General features: G+C 45.2%; 1 protein-coding gene across 1 annotated transcript in view; it reads left to right on the top strand.

Annotated features, from left to right (window-relative positions):
* LOC129494640 (uncharacterized) overlaps positions 1-18,960 on the top strand; it is a 46,646-nt gene that overhangs the window by 19,713 nt on the left and 7,973 nt on the right. Inside the window, exons 4-7 of the mRNA XM_055301537.1 lie at positions 8,190-8,538; positions 8,814-8,854; positions 15,926-16,047; positions 18,413-18,534. Of these exons, the coding sequence (XP_055157512.1) occupies positions 8,190-8,538; positions 8,814-8,854; positions 15,926-16,047; positions 18,413-18,534 (634 nt within the window). The remainder of the gene's footprint in view (positions 1-8,189; positions 8,539-8,813; positions 8,855-15,925; positions 16,048-18,412; positions 18,535-18,960) is intronic.

Here is an 18,960-nt window from a genome sequence, read left to right on the forward strand (position 1 = left end):
CCACCCAGCAAAGGGCTCTATCTGACCTGGGAACCCAGAGGATCGTGACGTGAGCTGAAGGCAGACACTTACCCAGCTGAGCCATCCAGATGCCCCTCAAAGAACATTCTTACATATCTCTCCTATTGCATATGTGTAGGATCTCTCGAGAATACATCCAGGAGTAGAACTGTTTGCATACGAAGTGTGTATCTTCACCTCCACCTGGTCCTAACTAACTCTTCTCAAGCAACCATAGCAATCGATGCCTTGACAGCAGCAATGGAAAGGCTCTGCATTTGGTATTCTCAGACTTGAAGATTTTGGAAAATCTCCAGGGCATAAAATAATGAAAAGGCAACACTTAAGAATTTGAGAAATAATAATGCAAAGAATACAATCCACCACAATCCCACCATTTTAATGTATTTCAGTTACTTTTTTTAGAGCCATGTATATGTTGTGAAAGAACCTGGTATTTGACCTTTCTAGTCATATATATATATATATATACACCTGGATGGCTCAATAGGTTAAGTATCTGCCTTCAGCTCAGGTCATGATCTCAGTATCCTGGGATCAAGGCACACAACAGGCTCTCTGCTCAGCAGGGAACCTGTTTCTCTCTCTTTCTTTCAAATAAATAAATAAAATCTTAAAAAAAAAAACTGTAGATATCCTTCTAAATGCTACTTTAGCTGTATGTTCATTTATCTATGCTCTGTGACAAGTGTCTGACCATCAATCTACCCATCTAAAAACAGCGTTCTTCTATTATGACCCAGTACCTATAGGTCTAGAGTCGGCCCACGGCTTAGCTGGGTCCTTGTTCAGGGGCTCACAAGGCTTCATCAGGTAGGTTCTCAGCCGGAGCTTGGGGCCCTTTTCCACACTCTTCGGGTTGTTGACAAAATCCAATTCCTTGCAGCCCTCCACCACTAGAGGCTGCCTCTCCATATAAGCAGATCATGTCTTGACTGCTGCTTCCAAGCCATCAGGAGAGACTCTGCTTGGAGTCTCTTTCAGATAGGCCAGCCAGGGTTCACCTGATTAGGTCACAACCACCCATGATCTCCCTTTTGACTAACTCAACACCAGCAGAATAGGAACAGTAATTGCATCTCCAGAATCTTTTCACCTTTGCCATATCTGTTGGTAAGAAGCAAGTTAATAGGTTCTGCCCTCACGAGGGGATGGTTATGGGGATGAGGAGGGAATGCAGAGGCCACCTAGAAATTCTGCCTTTCATAAACTCCATTCCTACATGTCTAGGTATCTGTTTTAGTTACTTATTTCAAAGAATTTTCTGATTTAATCATTACTTGTAACTTGACCCACAGATATTATTTGGAAGTATAGTTCTTAATTTCCAGAGATAGCTATCTAAGCTGTAATTGCAGTGTTATTGGAGAAAATATTCTCTGTGTGATTTAAATTCTTTGACACTTGTTGATGATTGCCTTATGACTCCATTTACTTCCCTCCTAATTTATATGTTGTCGGGCAGCCCCGGTGGCTCAGCAGTTTAGTGTTGCCTTTGGCGCAGGGCGTGATCCTGGAGGCCCCGGATTGAGTCCCACATCAGGCTCCCTGCATGGAGCCTGCTTCTCCCTCTGCCTGTGTCTCTGCCTCTGTGTGTGTGTGTGTGTGTGTGTGTCATGAATAAATAAATAAAATCTTAAAAGAAATTTATGTTGTCATATTTTCTGTATCTCTTTAAATATAAGTCATTACTATTGTATAGTCAGTATTCATTTAGGTTTCCCCATATATTTGCCATCTTTTTGCTCTGTTCCTTGGCTGTGTCTTTGAGCTACCGTCTGGAATAATTTAGTGCAGTTCAGCTGGTGGCAGATTCACTTCAAAATTTTTTTTAATGTCTATATTTTACCTTCATTCTTTACAGGAATTTTTTCTGAGCCTAAAATTCTCTTTGGGTGAAGATCTTGAAGATCTCTTCCCATTGTCTTCTGGCTTCTGTATCGTTGCTATGAAGAAACCAACTATTAGTCTCTTGTTCATTGAAACTAATGGAATCTTTTTCCTCTGGCTGCTTTCTTTATATTACTTCTCTGCAGTTTTATTATGCCGTGTCTAAGTGATGATTTCATTTTATTTTTCCACTTGGGTTTTGTTTGGCATCTTGGATATGCAGACTGATACATCAGTTCTGGGAAATTCTCGACTCTAATCTTTAAATATTGCCTCTGCCCAGTATTCTCTCTCCTTGACTTCTGGGACTCCAGGTAAACACATGTTAGACCTTGTTGGTATTTTTCCTATATCTTCATTTTTCTAGATACTCTGTATTTATTTTCTCTGCATCATCCTAAACGGTTTCTTCTTAGGTAGCTTACAAATTGTGAAGTCACTTTTCAGCTACTTTTAATCTGCCACTAGACTCATTCATTGAGAGTTCATAATTTCCATTTTTATATTTCTTAATTTTGTTTGGTTAGGTTTCTTTCTTTCTTATCTGCTCTGTTACATTTATGGCATCCAGTTCCCTTGCTGCATGTTTAAGTGAGGATTTTATTTCTATGCATTATCCTTTGTGTCTGATAATTCCAATATCTACAGCCTGCTGTGGTTCTGTTTCTGCTGTTGTTCGTGTTGCTTGTAATTAATACTGTCTTGGCATTATCTTTGATTGTTTGCTTGAAAAACCTGGAAAAAATACAGAAATAATTTAAGATCTGGGATAGCTTTATTTTCCTTGAGAGGTTTTTGTTTGTGCCAAATGCCTGAGGTCATTAGCAGTGTGGAACTTCAGCTTTAGATGTTCTGTGCCTCCCCAGATGATCCACTGCACTGCACTATGTACCCCCACTCCACATTACAGCCCTCAGGCTCCAGTCTTTTGGTGGATACCAAACTCAACTGTTGCCTTTCCAAGTCTAATTATTGATGAAACTACAACTCTGCCTCTCCACTAATTCCTCTAGTCTGGCAATCCATAGTAGGGTGAAGTAACTCTGGGAGTATTCCCTGAACTCTAACCCTTTTTCTTAATTTGACCTGATAAATCCTATCTTTTATGTCTTCAAGGAGATGCTTATTGTGTTTCCTTCATCTCCAGTGAGAACACTGATCCAAATGACCTCTTTTTCATCCACCTCCTAAAATCCAAGGTTACACCTGGTCATGAATCAAATGTGCAACAGCTGTACTTGGATTCTCCACCTCAATGTTAGGTGACTCAAGGAGTTCCAGGTGACCCCCTAATGACACATACCCTTTGATCAACGAGTGACTCATTTATTCATTCAAGAACTATTTATTCAGTGCCAAGTATGTTCTATGCTTTTTCCCTAGAAATAGGGATTCACAGATAAACAAGAGCTTACTGTTTTCTTCCAGGAGACAGACAAATCAGTTTTCATATGAGAGGTTTTTGACCTGGGGTAATTTACCCTTCAAATGACTGACAAGATTTTACATACACCTTCAGTCTTCTGGAGAGTTTGTGGTTTACATCACATTCTGGAAGGAGTCCGTGACTCAAGTAGATTTAAAAAATCACTGCTCTATGTGATATTAGTAATTTTAGCTTTCTCATATAATAAAAAGATTTAAATTCTACACCCAATTTGTTATTTATCTTGCATTGTGGGAATTGGAGGGCTGAGTGTTGATTAGCTTTACATGAAACTTCTACCATTCAATAGATGTTTGACTAAATGTCTACTGTGTGCTAGGCAATGGGGGTCCTGACATAAATATGATCATTTCTATCCTCACGGCATCTGGGCACAGACTCTAAAAGTTATCTTACCTGAAAGTAGTAGTTCTCAAACACTTATGATATAAGAATCAACTAGTCTACTTGTAAAATACTGATTTTCCGCAGGTTCCTTCCTGAGGAAAGTCCCTGTGACTTTGATACAGTAGTTCTAGAATGAATCATAGAAATCTCCCCAAGGATTCTGATGAACTGTTGTTATACTACATTCTGAGAATAGTAAACTCTTTTGTAATACTATGTGCCTACTGTTCTTTTTTTTTTAAGATTTTATTTATTTATTCATGAAAGACACAGAGAGAGGCAGAGACACAGGCAGAGGGAGAAGCAGGCTTCCTGTGGAGAGCCCAGTGTGGGACTTGATCCCAGAACCCGGGGATCAAGACCTGAGTCAAAGGTATTCAACCACTGAACCACCCAGGTGCCGTGTGCCTGCTGTTCTATATTCTACATTCAAGCTATATAATTTATTTTCTCCTCTGAACAGTGCTTGACCCCCATTGTACCAATTAAGAAACCGAAACACAAGACAGTTAAGTTGGTTTGCAGATAGTCACAGAAGTAGCGCTAGAACCAGGGTTGGAGGTGCAGGTATCTACAGGGACAGGCTTGTGTCTCCTTATGTATATGTAGCCTCTCAGTCATGCAGAGATATGTGAAGAGCTTATCCTGACCCTCAGTGGCTCTCATTTCCAGGATCTGTTAAATGTCTGGCTAGTCCACTGGTCTACTGCTCACTTCAAATGAGACCATGACTCCATGTTGACAGAGATTATTTATTTATTCCTCCCAACTTTGCAATTTTTATTACCAGCACCATTAGGAATGGACTTTTGTTTTGCCGTCCATGGCAAGTCAAGTTAGCTCTCTCCAGCATTGGAGCTCCTGGCTTTCAGTGTCAGCCTCAGTCTGGTAGCAATGTGGCACCAATGGGGAGTCTGCAGGGGTTGATCAAAATACCTAGGCTCCCATTATTCCTGCCCAAAATTCTCAGGATTTATTTTATAAAATGAATAAGTGATCCTCAATTTGTTGTTTGCCTTTGGTCAATTTCCAGAGTCCTTGGATGATTGTTTTGACCATTTTTTCCGGTTTACTTTTTTTTGATGGTGCAGGCAGTGGGGCGGTGAGATTTGACATCTTCACTCCATCATGACTAAAATCCCACCTATCCATTTTGTCAGGTCTGGGATTTGATTTTACTGCATTTACCATCTAATAAATTAGCCTGTTACTGTTTCATGGATGCTGGCAGAAAACACAAGACTCCCAGAACAGAAACAAAGGACTTGGTTACCCATGGCACAGCAAAGAGCACTACTGTCAGTGTATTTGCAGTGGTTCTTGTTCACAAGTCCTGTGGGGGTGACATGAAGAGGTGTAGGTGGATGCTCCACATGCACTGTGTGGGTGTCATATCTGAGGAACACAGAGCTTGAGGAACCCACCACTTGAGGAACCTACCACTTTTATAGCAAGCAGTAAGCAAACCTGTTCTTTGTCCTGGAGGTAGGCATCACCACATATCACAAGATTGCTCACTATAAACAGCAGCCTGGGGGCAGCCCCGATGGCTCAGCGGTTTAGCTAAGCCTTCCACCCAGGGTGTGATCCTGGAGATTCGGGATTAAGTCCCATGTTGGGTTCCCAGCATGGATCCTGCTTCTTCCTCTGCCTGTGTCTCTGCCTCTGTCTCAATCTGTGTCATGAATAAATAAATAAAATCTTTAAAAACAACAACAAAAACAAAACAGCAGCCTGGGAAATGGTTCAGGTAAAGAGCAGTCAGGGTCTTGCATTCTTGATGTACCCAGCAAGACGTGGGGGAATACAAGAGACACATGACAGCTATCTCTCCCAGCTCATTTTACCAGGTTGATTGGAATAAAATTTTTAATGTCTTTCATCTTTTAAATTTCTTATGATCTTTAGCAATATTTCCTTTTTCCTTCTAGTATTATTTGTGCCTTTCTGCTCTTTTTTCCTGAGTATTTTTTACCAGTAGCTTATTGATTTTATTAGCCTTTTCAAAGAACCATCTTTTGCTCTTGTTGATCCTCAGGTACTTTTATCTGCTTCTTTGATTTCTGGTCTTATTTTCATTATTTCCATTTTTTTTCTTTATTTGGATTTCATTTCCTGTCCCCCCCCCCCCAACAACTTCTTGATATAGATGTTTAGATAGTTGATTCTCTGGGTTTGCTTTTCTAATATGTACTTTTAAGACTAGAAATTCCCCTTTAGTTATATATTTTAGTTATGTCCCACAAGGTTTGATATATAGTATTTTTAGTAACATCCAGACCAAAATATTTTATGATTTTTTGACCCATCAGTTATTTTGAAATGTTTAATTTTAAACACAGGGATTTTTCTAGTTACCTTTTTGTTTTTCACACTAATACCTAGGTGGTCAGAGAACATAATTCTGTATTTCACTCTTTTTTATTTGTTCTGATTTTTCTTTGTTGAGATGTGCCCTATGGCCAGAGATATGGTCTAATTTTGTTAATGTCTGATTTTGTTAATGTTCCCTGTGTATTTGAATACGTGTTCTGAAATTGTATTGGATGCTATAATTTAAATGTAGGTCAATCAGGTCAAGTTCATTAATCATGTTCAAGTCATTTCTACCTTCACTGAGTTATGTGTGCATGTGCTGAGCATATGTTAGATATCCAGAGAAATGGTAGAGTAAGCTAAAGAAGTCAGAGGTTCAAGACCTTGAAAACAGCAGCATTTAATGCCAAGCATTTCAACGGTGTGAAGCCACAGGAAAAACATTTTACATGTCACAGAAACCATCTCTTCTCTCATTTAATTAGCACTCTCCCCACTTTGCTTATTTCATTCATTCATCATTACCAATGAATGGATCTTAAGTTGCCTTACTTGTTCTCATGTCTGTCTTGGACTAGACTGCAAAATCTCCATGAGGACTGGAACCACATGTGTTTTCTTGACACTATATCCCTCCTGCTGAGCACACAGATGATACCAAATATTTGTGGCATAAATGATCGGTGCATTTTCCTGAAATGTATACTTGATAATTTGGGAAGAAAATTAAAGTACTTAAACTCATAACCAATTTAACATATTTTCTTCGCACACCACGTGAATATGAAGAACAATGCAAAATTTGGATGAATTTAATTTTTTTTAAGATTTTATTTATTCATGATAGACTTGGAGAAAGAGGCAGAGACACGGGCGGAGGGAGTAGCAGGCTCCATGCAGGGAGCCCGACGCGGACTCAATCCCAGGACTCCGGGATCGCGCCCTGGGCCAAAGGCAGGCCCTAAACCGCTGAGCCACCCAGGGATTCCCCCCCCCGCTGGTTTTTTTTTTTTTTTAAGATTTTATTTATTTATTCATGAGAGGCACAGAGAGAGACACACAAGCAGAGGGAGAAGCAGGCTCCTTGCAGGGAGCCCCACCTGGGACCGATCCCGCGTCTCCAGGATCACACCCTGAGCTGAAGGCGGCGCTAAACCGCCGGGCCACCGGGGCTGCCCTTCATAAGGCTTTTTATACCTTTTACTTGATTGCCTTTTTGCTCTTCCTTTTTATTCGGCGGAACTCCAGTCTTCTTGGGTTGGGCAGAAGGAGCCCTAGAGAGGAAACTGTCGGCGTGGCTTTCTCGCAGGGTTCGATGCGCTGCGCATCCCTGCCCAGGGACGTGGCCTACGACCTCAGAGAAGGGCCCTAGCGGGAAGAAGCCAGGGGGAGCGGCAGGACCCCGGGTCTGGCTAAGCCCGGGGTATCTTCATTGAGGGTTTAGGGGCTCCAGCCGGGGACGGAGAAGCCGCGGCTGCAGCCCTCACCCCAGCACCCAAGTCTGTACCGAGCAAACACACTGGCGGCGACCCCACCCACCGCCTCCAACCCAGGCGTCGCAGCAGCAGCAGCGCAGGGAGCGTGCCTCTGCCTCGGTGACAGTCCCCTGCGCCACTGCCGGCCGTCTGCCCCTTCCGGGCCTCCCTCCCTTCTGCACAGAGGCCTCACAGGGTTCCCGGGGCCGGCGGCCTCGAGACCATCCCAGGGCCTAACCGCAGAAGTCTCCGCGCACGGGGGCGGTGGGCGTGGGCACGCGGGGGGCGGGGCCTGAGCGCCAGGCGGGGCCCTCCTCCCGGCGGGCCGCGGGCGGTGGGCGTGGGCACGTGGTGGGCGGGGCCTACGCTCCAGGCGGGGCCCTCCTCCCGGCGGCCCGCGGGCGGTGGGCGTGGGCACGCGGGGGGCGGGGCCTGAGCTCCAGGCGGGGCCCTCCTCCCGGCGGCCCGCGGGCGGTGGGCGTGGGCACGCGGGGGGCGGGGCCTGAGCGCCAGGCGGGGCCCTCCTCCCGGCGGCCCGCGGGCGGTGGGCGTGGGCACGCGGGGGGCGGGGCCTGAGCTCCAGGCGGGGCCCTCCTCCCGGCGGCCCGCGGGCGGTGGGCGTGGGCACGTGGTGGGCGGGGCCTACGCTCCAGGCGGGGCCCTCCTCCCGGCGGCCCGCGGGCGGTGGGCGTGGGCACGTGGTGGGCGGGGTCGGGGCGCCCGGCACAGTCTCGGGGAAGGCGCGGCGAGCGGTGTCCCGAGGGGAGAGGAAGACGCGGGAGCCGCGGGGCTGGGCGCGGGCCTGGGCGCGGGCCTCCGCGGTGCAGGCGAGTAAGCGGGCTCCCGGGCGGGAGCGGCGGCGGGGCTTGCGGCGGGCTTGCGGCGGGCTTGAGTCCGGCGGACCCTCTCCCTCCTCAGGGGGAGTCCGGGCAGCCTTCTGCTTTGCTCGTAGGTTTCCCTTTGACCAGAAAACCTGTTTCTGGGGAAAAACCACCTCCGAACGTAAGCAAGTGGCCGAGAGGTTCTGCGTGAAGCGTCTGCGGGACACTGGGAGCCAGTGCTGAAACTTTCGGTTTTGGTTTTTGTCTTTGGCATCTTGGCCAAAAGCTAATTTGGTTAAAAGCAAATTTGGGGCCGGCCGCTGTGAGCTGGGTTTTAGGCAGTCACTAAAAAAATAAAAAATAATCTTTAAAGATATGGTGCATTTTAAGACTTGCAATAGTGTGTTGATTATAAGTGGCGTTCAGGAACTCCGTATTCTGTCTCCTTTATCTCAGAAAAAGCAGATGAAAACTACGTCATCTCCTTCCGAAGCGCAGTAAGTGTCACCTGCCCACCCCTGTGGATCTGGGAACACAAATTGTGTCTAGGCCGCGGGGTCATTGGCACCTTGTCCGTTGTCGTTTGCCCCTCCCGGTGTTCTTGTTTATTGAACTGATACCTGCTAATACATCTATCTCTTGTCTTTAACACCCCCGGACCAGACAGCCCCTTCTAGGTCCCACCCATTTCTTTGCTCACTTCTGTTTAAGAACAAAACAAAAATCAGGTCTTTAAATGAAAGCCTTGCTTCCAAGTTTGTAGTTCCCGCCTTCCCCCCATCCTCCATCCTCTGTCTCACGCTGTCTTCATCCCCCCCAAGGCCCTTGTGGAAGTCTGGGGTCAGGGCAGGTTTTCTTCTAACAGGCCACAGGTGGCTGCTCCCTCATCTTCCACATTTTTTTCTTCTGTTGGCTTCCAGGCCACCACATTCTCCCTCTTTTCCTTCCATCTCCCTGGCTCCTCCTTCTGTGTCTCTAGGTTTCTGTTTCTTTTCTCAGCCGCTGGAAGTTGGAGTGCCACGGCGCGCAGTTCTTGGACATACTGTCTTTCTAGCCGGACTCTCTGCCAAGGCAGTTTCCATCCCAAGCCCCGTTCCACGGCTGTAAATAGGACATCTCTAAGCTGGTGACTTCCAAATGTTTAGCTTTAACTTCTGTCCTGAGTTCCAGATGCACGTTTCCAGCTGTTTGCTCAGCATCTCCACTTAAAGGTCTGATGGGCATTTCAGTTTAGTATGTCCAGTGATACCACACCCACCCGGTTCTCCCTTCTGCTTTTCCCTCACTGACCTTATCTTATCACAGTAGAGGTGACCGGCATTGGCATCATTTTAGCTCAGACCGGACATCCAAGCATCCAGCCAATTCTGTTAACTCTTGAAACTCCTTTCAATCCTTGAAAAGATCTCTCAAATCTGACCACATCTCAACCCCTCTCTAACAACTCTGGTTCCCTCTTACCTAGATGACTGTAAGTCTCTGATTAGGCCTTCCTGCTTCTGTCCTTGTTCCTCTGTGCTCTCTCTCCAAACAGCAGTGACTTTTTTTTTTTTAAGAAATATAATCAGAACTTTCACTTCCTTTTGAAACTTTCTGACAGCTTCTCATCAGAATCATAAAAAACAAACTCTTAGGATGGCTTCAAAGCCCTTTGTGATCTAACCTCCAAGAACTTCTCTGATCTCTCTCACCTTCCCCCTTGCTTACTCCACTAGCACCATTGATCCCTGCTGTTCTTCTTCTCCTTCTCCTCTTCCTCCTCCTCCTCCTTCTTCTTCTTCTTCTTTTTTTTTTTTTTTTTTTTTTGCCTGTAGTGGGCCTAGCCTGGACCATCACAGGCTTACACTTTCACTCTGCTCGCTTCCCTATTGAAATACCATCTCAGGGGTTCCTGCCTTTTTTGAGATTTTAACAGCCCCTTGCTACTACTGCCCTTTGGTTCAGGTTGCTGTTCGGTACTGAATATTATTCTCTAGTATTCCACAAAGCCTATGGCACCTGTAAATCATTGTTGGTGTCTAGGGTTCTCCAATATTAAAAATGTGCAACCGTCTTTGTCTTGAGCCTCATTTTGATAAGACATATAGTTTGCTTTTACATTCAGCATTTTGATAAAATATTCTTCCTGATTTGGAGAAGATTTGCCCTTTAAATATAGAAAATGAAAGAAAAACAGTCATTTTACCCAAAAGAGTGTGCAGTACATTTTTTCCTTTTTTTTTTTTTTCAATTCCATTGTTTCATTAGGAAGGGATAGTCTCTCACTTGGAGATTGTTTCTGAATGGCACCAAGAATAGGTAGTTTTAATGGGAAGAAGAATGAAGGCGCTTGTTCAGGGAATGTTATTCAGGTTTGAGTTGTATGGTGACTAAGTTGCTAGCAGAATAGCAAGATTTTATAGCAAAATTCAGTTCTCTTTTTAAAGTATGCAAGGATTAAAGTGAAAAACAGTATTTTTTGTGAAAGGCTTTTGAGGGATAGCAGACTGTTTATAATGCTGCTTTTTCACTTTTTTCTCAAGGAACTCGTTCTTTGATGCTATTAGTAGCATGTGTACTACCTTCCCTTCTTTTAAAAGAGAAGAAAAAGAATTTCTCATTTCAGAATTGAGATTTCAGGTGCTTGAATAAATATGTATGATAGAAAATCGAATAAGCATTTAAAATGAGGGCATTTGAAATAAATTGGAGATAAGAGCAGGTCAGTTAAGGAGAAGCCAGGAGTGAAGTTAAGATCAGGACACCTGCCACAGGCTGCTGTATGGTGAGCCCACTCATTCACCGGGAGCTTCCCAGCGGTGGAGTAAGGAGGCTCCACGGATGAAAAACCGGGTGCCTGTGAAGATCCGTGTGTGTATTTTTGTTCCTATACCTCACAGAAGTCAAAGTTTTTGTGTTTGTTTCTCTTGTTATCTAAATGACCATACATTTACTTGCTTTGAGGACCTGTCTTAGGTACTAGGGAGGTACATATTCAGCCTTCTAGTGCTTTACAATAAACTAGAAAGTTGGAGGAACCCTGTTTGCATTTAGAATTAGCAAACCTGGACGCTTAGGAAGTTTGTATATAGATTAAAACTCAGGAGATCAAACAGTTAATCATGGAGTTGGGCTAAAGCCATCTGGGATGTGCAGATACGGCACATGAGGAATATACTGTCTGGGCATCAAGTTAACATTAATTCTATTTAAAATAAAAAAACCTGGAAAACCTTTTTTTTTTACTTAGTAAAAAACTTTTTTTTCCAGGTTGCAGTATCATCATAGAAGAAGAAGATATATATAGAGAGATGCATTTAGCTACATGTATATTCACACATTCCCTGGACACAGATAACCAGTATTACCTTTTTGGTATACTTCTTCCCAATCTATTTTCTCTACAGCCAGTTTTACAAAGCTGAGATCATACTGTCTATGAGACCAGACTGTGCAGTCTACTTTTGTTCACTTATCATGGAAACATTTTCCCTGGTTCTCAAAGTATTTCTAAGAAACATTGTTAATGATTTAATAGGATCCACTTGTATGAACACTGTGGCATAGTTTATGTTGTCTTTCCCTAGGGTTTGGACATTTTGATTGTTTACCTCCAATAGAATTTTGTCTAGCCTATGATACTATATACATGCTCTCTAATAATAAGAAAATACAGTCCTGGGCGCCTGGGTGGCTTAGTTGGTTAAATATGTGCCTTTGGCTCAGGGTCCTGAGATCGAGCCCCATATTGGGCTCCCTGCTCAGCGGGCAGCCTGCTTCTCCCTCTGCCTGCTGCTCCCCCTGCTTCTTGTTCTCTCTCTCTCAAACAAATATTTTAAAAAATATATATAGTCTTATACTTCAGACTTCAGAATTGCAATAATATGTTCCCATAGATCCCGTGACAGGAAAGAGCTAAGCAAGCTTAAGGAACTGAAAAAAGAAAAAAAAAAAAAAAGGGCCATGTGTAGGTTGCTGGAGGAGCAAGAGCAAGGGAGGAAAGACATGAAATGAGGTTGGAGCTGAAGCTTCTCATTTGCCATATTAAGAAATTTTGTGGGCAGTAACTAGACTTTCAGGGGTGATCACTTTGAAGTGAATTATAATGCAGTATACCTGATACCTTCATAATTAAAACTTTTTTTTTATTCTAACAGCAGTAAATGGGAGTAATGTGACCAGATGGTTGTATTCATAAAGATCATTGTTGCTGCTGGACTGAGGAAGGGTCAGACTGACCGGGAGAACACATACCAAGGCTAAGTGGGAAGCAGTGTAGTAGAAAGATGTTGATCCCTAGCGAAAGTGTGGTGGAGAGGGAAAGTAGAAGAACTTGAAATGTATTTTGGAAGTTGAACAGACAGGACGTGGGGATAGCTCAGAAGTGAAAGTGTAGGAGAGGAAGGGGAAGGTGTCAGGGATGCCTCCACTTCCTGGCTGTGGTCACTGGGCAAGTGATGGTGCCTCTGACCATAATGAAGTCTGGGGTATGGGTAGATGAGGTAGGAGGTACCTCCCAGGCCAGCAAAAAAATCAGAATGCTAGGTGATACATAGTCTAAGAAATGCGAACAGGGTATTCTGGGCATCCAAAAAAGCAATAATTAACCTGGAGGAAAAAGGAGGTGCTTTCTGCCAAATATGCTGCTTGGGCTGTGTCTTAACATGAATGTACCACATTTATATTCACGTCTTTTTTTTTTTTTTTTTATAGTAACATAATGGTTCAGTTAAAAAATCCAACAAAGTATGTTTGGATTGGCCAGATCCTATTCTGATTAAGTCAGTAATTTATGTGATAGTGATGATGATGAGGACCTCTCGGTTCAGTTGTCTCTCTAAACATAAAAGATTGTGTTAGTCTTATATTTGGAACACTGTCTCATTTATTTGGAAGGTATTTTTGACTGCTGTCCATGCTCTAGACCTTGGAAATAACAGTGGTGTATAGGACAGATCTGGTTGTCATTCTGGTGGAGTTTACATTCTAGTGGGAAAAAGGAGAAACTAAGCAGATAATCATACACATTGTTAATTGTAGTTGTGATTAGTGCTCTGACACAAAGGTACAGGGAGTGAGGCTCCCATAACCCTGACCTTTGTAATACAAACCCTGGTACCTAAAATGAAAAAAATGCAGGCACTGGTTTACTTTGACTGTAAATAGGTATCAGTGGGTGGTACATATTCTAAGAAATGTGAATGAGGGGATTTGACCGTTAATCCTTTTATTTATGTCGGCCTTTGTCATCCTTATGGGTTCTGCGCAACCCCTAATGAAGAATATAAATACATGACAGCTGATTGTCAATAATGTTATCTCAGTGTAAGATCAAGTGGCCTCAAATTCTACTTATTGTATCCCTGAAATTATTGAATACCCTAGTGAGATTCAAAAATATTTCCCATGTAAAGAAGTCAAAGAAAAGTCCACATGTTCCTCTTCCAGCTGGCATAGGTCTGTTCTTTTGCATCCTGGCAACCTGATGGAGCTTGACACTCCCGTGCTATATGTAGTTGAGGGAATTTGCTGTAGTTCAGCTAACTCACCCTGGAAAGAGCCAGACAGTAAATATCGTAGGCTCTTATGGGCCATACAATTTCTGTTGGAACTACTTACCTCTGCTTCTCTAGCATGAGATTAGCCATAGACAACACATCAGTGAATATGCATGGCTTTCTTCCAATAAAACTTTTTTTACAAACAGGTGGCAGGTCCTGTTTTGCTGCAGATCTCTCCTGTACTGCCTTGTGAATTTGGATGCTGTATCTGTTGCAGTTGAGTTGAATAGAACAGAATCTGCTCTGGCTAGTTGAAGCAGAAGGATATGCATTCAAGGATATTACAGGATTTACAGTATCATTAGAGAGTTGAAGAGCTAGACTCTAGGTTGAGTTTCTAGGAATACCTACTAGCACCACTTAGCAGAATTGGTCTAGTGGAGCTGGGCTTCTGCCATGAAAGCTCCTGCCAAATCAGCAAGCTGCCAGCTCCTGAGTCACACCATCTCTGCTGGAGCAGAGCCTCACGCTCTGCCTCTCTCCGTAGTTGGCTCCGACATGTAAGTACATCTGATTGGCCGAACTTAAATTATACCTGGAGTCTGACCTTCAAGGGAGCCGAGGAAATTCAGCACTTGTGCTACAGGACATATAGGAAGGTCCACTAATGGGAAGGTGGAGTGAATTTTGGATGAGCAAATCTGCAGTCTAGTATAAGAGGACGCCGTCTCCCAGTGGACGGCATCTACCCCTCATAGAAACAGAAGGGTGCTCGCACTCTCCCCGGAAGTCCTATAGGTCACGACATCATCTGCAGTGTCCATTACAGATGTTATCCTGGGACTTCGCATACTTGGGAATTAGGTGGCCTCTCCCTTTTCCTAGAGAAGTGGAGAATAGGAGAGACCAAGCTGCCCAGCGATCAAGAGCCTAACAGCTCAGCTCTAATAAGCTCACGCCCACGTTTGCCATCCTCTCTCTACTAGGAAATTCCCTCCATTTCTGAGCATGCCACGTTTCTCTTTTTATGATCTCTCCCCCTGCCCCTGAGTTCTGTTGTAGCTACTGGCCTCCTCTCTCCTCCTCAGCTAGGCTTTCCCCTTTCCTATGCCTCCCAACCTGCTGGAGACACTTGAAGACACCCCAGTCTACTTTGGTGATGCCACCATTCCTCTGTATTTGCTCTGTGGACCTGGAGGTGCTAATGAGCCCTGCCTGAGGCACTCTTCTCACGCTCCCAGGACCATTCTGGGTCTGATTATCCTGCTGCTCCATTGCCACTCTTCCCTGTCCCGGATGGTGCCTCTCCCTCCAGATGCCCCTCTGACATCACTTCTGTCTTTAGCTCTCTGCTCTTCTCTCTCTCTGTGTTATTCTCAGGTGCTCAAGATTTGATCTCCTGAGCCCCTGACCTGCATGTGTGAGTGCTTCCTGGACAGCTTCTCTTCTAGGTCATGGGACAAGCTCCCTGGTCGCAAACTAGATGAATAGGTCACACCTCCACTCCCATCCTGTTCACATCAGCGAACAGCAGTGCCACCCACCAGGGTACACCAGGCACTGGCTTGGGAGGCATACCTGATTCTTCTCTGTGAGCCCCCATGACTCCCTTTGGATGTATCTTTGGGTCCTCTTGTCACGTCTTTGGCACAGGGCTCTACTCCCTCCCCTGGATTACTGCAAAGTGCCTCTCAGCTGGTGGTTCTCCCAGACTAGAGCCTGACACACCCTAGCCTGCCCTCCTGACCTGCAGTTTTTTTAACCTGTCCTGAACAAGTTAGATCGTGTCTCCTAATTACCACCATCCAGGAGCTCTCTGTCCACTGGCCCGATCACATTCAAAGCCCTCAACACAATATGTTAGGCCCCTCACCCGCTAATCCTGTTTATCTCCATCTGTATGTCTCACTGGTACCCTTGCCCCTCCCGCCCCCACATACGTGCACTGAAGCCTTATAAGCAGCTAAGTGAACCTATCCTGATGTACTTTACTCTGTGGCACCTTGGTGTTTTTGCAAATGCTGCTCCCGTTGCTGGGAAGGCATCCACCTCCCTTGGCCTTAATCATGCAAGTGTCCTCTGCTGCAGGTGTACCCCGAGTGCCCCTGTAGCGCCCATTGTCCTGGATGGAGTGCCAGTGCAGTAATTGTCTACGTACTGTCTGCTCATTCTGGCTTCACATCCCTAAAACCCAGAGGTCTTGGTGCAGAGTAAGTTTTCCAAAACAGAATCATTACCACGAAGCTTACTAGTTGAACAAGAAACCATTGCTCTTACTCATATTTACCACAAGGTGGTGCTGTTCAAATAGGAAAGAAGGAGGCTCCAAGGCTGAAGGATTCAAGCCCTCAATGTCTTTATCTTAAATGTGTCCCTTTTCAGAGGCAGCAAGCTCTTTCCACGGGTAAAATCACAGACTGAAAATCATACATGTGCAAATGATTACTGATCGTTATTTCACTTACTGCTCTTTGGGAGCCTGTTCCCAAGTGGCCAACATGTTTTAAAAATGCAAGTATGAACTCCTAAGTCGAAAGCAGCACACTTCTAAGGAAGGTTGTAGTAGGGTTCTCTATAGAGAAGGAGGACCAATAGGATGTATGTAGAGAGTGCAGGGAGGGGACATTTATTTTAAGGAATTGACTCCAGTGACTGCAGGGCCTCGAGTCTGAAGTCTGCAGGCTGGAAACCCAACTTCTGTGTTGACCTGGAGACAAGAATTCCTTCTTCTTGGAACCTCAGCATGGCTCTTCCTACACTTACGAGTTGGGGTTACATCCCAATAAACCCATTGTAAATTGAACATACTCTAAGTCGAAAACACATTTAACACACCCCACCTGCCAAACATTGTATCTTAGCCCAGCCTACCTCATGTGTGCTCATAATGCTTATATCAGCCTACAGTTGAGAACAATCATCTCACACAAACCCTGTTTGATAATGAAATGTTGAACAGGTCGCGTGATTTCCCAAATGCTGTACTGAGAGTGGGAAACGAGGGTCACAGGGGTAGGAGTGGTTGTGTAAGTGTATCGATCGTCTAGTCTTGTGGCTGCACGTGGCTGTGGCTGTGGCTACCTGGGAGCTGTGGTGCTGCCCCCACCCAGCTGAGAGAGAGAGAGAAGGAAAGAGGATGGATCATACTGCGCATTGGGAGCCTGGAAGCAGATCTAGAGTCACAATTCCAAGTGTGGATTCTACTGAATGCATATCGCTTTCGCACCATTGTGAATTCAGAAAATTGTCAGTCAAGCCATCGTAAACTGGGGACCACCTCTATTGCTCTTAAGGCTTTTACCTAATGATTAGGAGCCCACCCATGTTCTGCTTTACTCACAGTATACCACTTTACCTGGTCATCCCATCTAAAAAATACCTTTGCAGCAGCATCTGGGCTGGCATTTGAACAACAGCTGGGCACCAGAGCCCAGCCAGGCAGACACATAGCACTGTGTCACAGAGGTCTAGGTGAGAAAAGTCAACTTTGCTTGGAAGAGAAGTTTTATTTGCATTTAGCTGGGGACAAGGATGAGCCGTCTGATGGCAATAACCTCCCCGAGGCACCCCTGGGCAGTCTGTGCTGGACGAGAGGCTGTCCTGGGATGGGATCCACCAGCTGCTGCCAGCAGCTCTGCTTCTGCCCCGGAAGTCTTCTGTTGGAGGTCTTACTGCCTCTGGGGCTCGGAAAGAATGATAACCGTGGGGACACTGCAGTTTCACCCTACCAGGTTCCATCCTGTACTGTTTATGTTTCAGAATTAGGTGGAGGTTTGGGGCAGTCCTTGGGAAGGTGTTTTGCTTCTTATTTTACTGAGACTGTTGAAGCAGTCAGAAGGGAATGTCCACAGGTGCCCCCTCCCTCCCCCACCACACCCACCCACCTGCCCCTGTCCCATCTCGTTCTGCCGTGTGTTATTTTAAGTAGGAAAAACAGTCTCTCCTCCCCTTGGATCCCTTTCCACCTTGGATCCCACCCCTGACCCCTTGCCTACCTGGGTCATCCCTTCAGCAGTCCTCATCCTTCTCCAACATCCCTGAACTGTTCTCTCCATGAGCTCCTTGTCCTTCGCCAACAGTCTTCTTTATAGCGAGTCCTCTTAGGGTACTAGACTTCCCCCAAACTTTTACCTGTTTGGTAAGAGTTTCTCTCCCTCAATGGCAAAATATTTCCAAGTCAGTTTCTATACTCAGTCTCGAATTTCTTTTCTTTTCTTTTGAAGTCCATGTAATGAGGTTTTCCCCCTTCCCTCCCGTTTGGCACCAGTCCTCCAAAGCTGCACTTCCCTAAGTCCATATCCTACATCCACAGCTCCTTTGGCAGCTGGGCCCGTTTTGCATCTGGAAGCCCTGGAAGACAACCACACACTCGCTTTCCCTTGAACTGATGCCTTCATTTAGTGTCTTTGGTAGCATCACACTCCTGGTGGTCCTCTGACCCTCCTAACCACTTACTTTCTATCTTTATTGTTGTTTTTTTCAGTTCTTGACCTTATAGTGTTGGGGGAGCCCTAGGGCTCAGCCCCTGGACCACTTCCTTTTTCTATTTATACTTATTCCCTTAACGATCTTCAGGTTTAAAAAGTCTTCAGGTTTGAAATACAGCCTAGACACTGATAAAAGCCAAGTACACATCTCCTGGCTGGACCTCCCCGCCAACCCCCCGAGACTCCTGTATTCTTTGCCTACCCGGCATCGTGAGTAAATCCTATCACTTCTGCTCCAGAATACACCCCAGATCCAGCCACTTGTCACCACTTTCACTGTGCCCTGGCCCAGGCCACCACTCACCATGATCCTCCTGGCTCTTGCAGCAGCCTCCTCACTGGTGTTCTTGCTTCTTTTCGTTCTGTTCTCAACATGACACAATGGTCCTATGAAAGATGAGTCCTCTCTTGTCATCTCTCTGCTCAAAACCTCCTCCTGGCATCTCCTTCTTGATGCCTTGCTCATCAGCCCCACTGAACCCCCCCCCCCCCCCGCCTCCATTGTTCATCAGGCCTTAGCACTCTCCTGTCTCTGGGCCAGAGACCTCCCTGCAGACACTTGCACAGATCACTTCCCTCACCCATGTCTTTATTTAGATGACGTCCCTTGTTCCCTGACAAATGCATTTAAAAACA

The sequence above is a fragment of the Nyctereutes procyonoides genome, unplaced genomic scaffold (genome assembly GCF_905146905.1).
Source record: "Nyctereutes procyonoides isolate TBG_1078 unplaced genomic scaffold, NYPRO_anot_genome, whole genome shotgun sequence".
Lineage (NCBI taxonomy): Eukaryota > Metazoa > Chordata > Mammalia > Carnivora > Canidae > Nyctereutes > Nyctereutes procyonoides.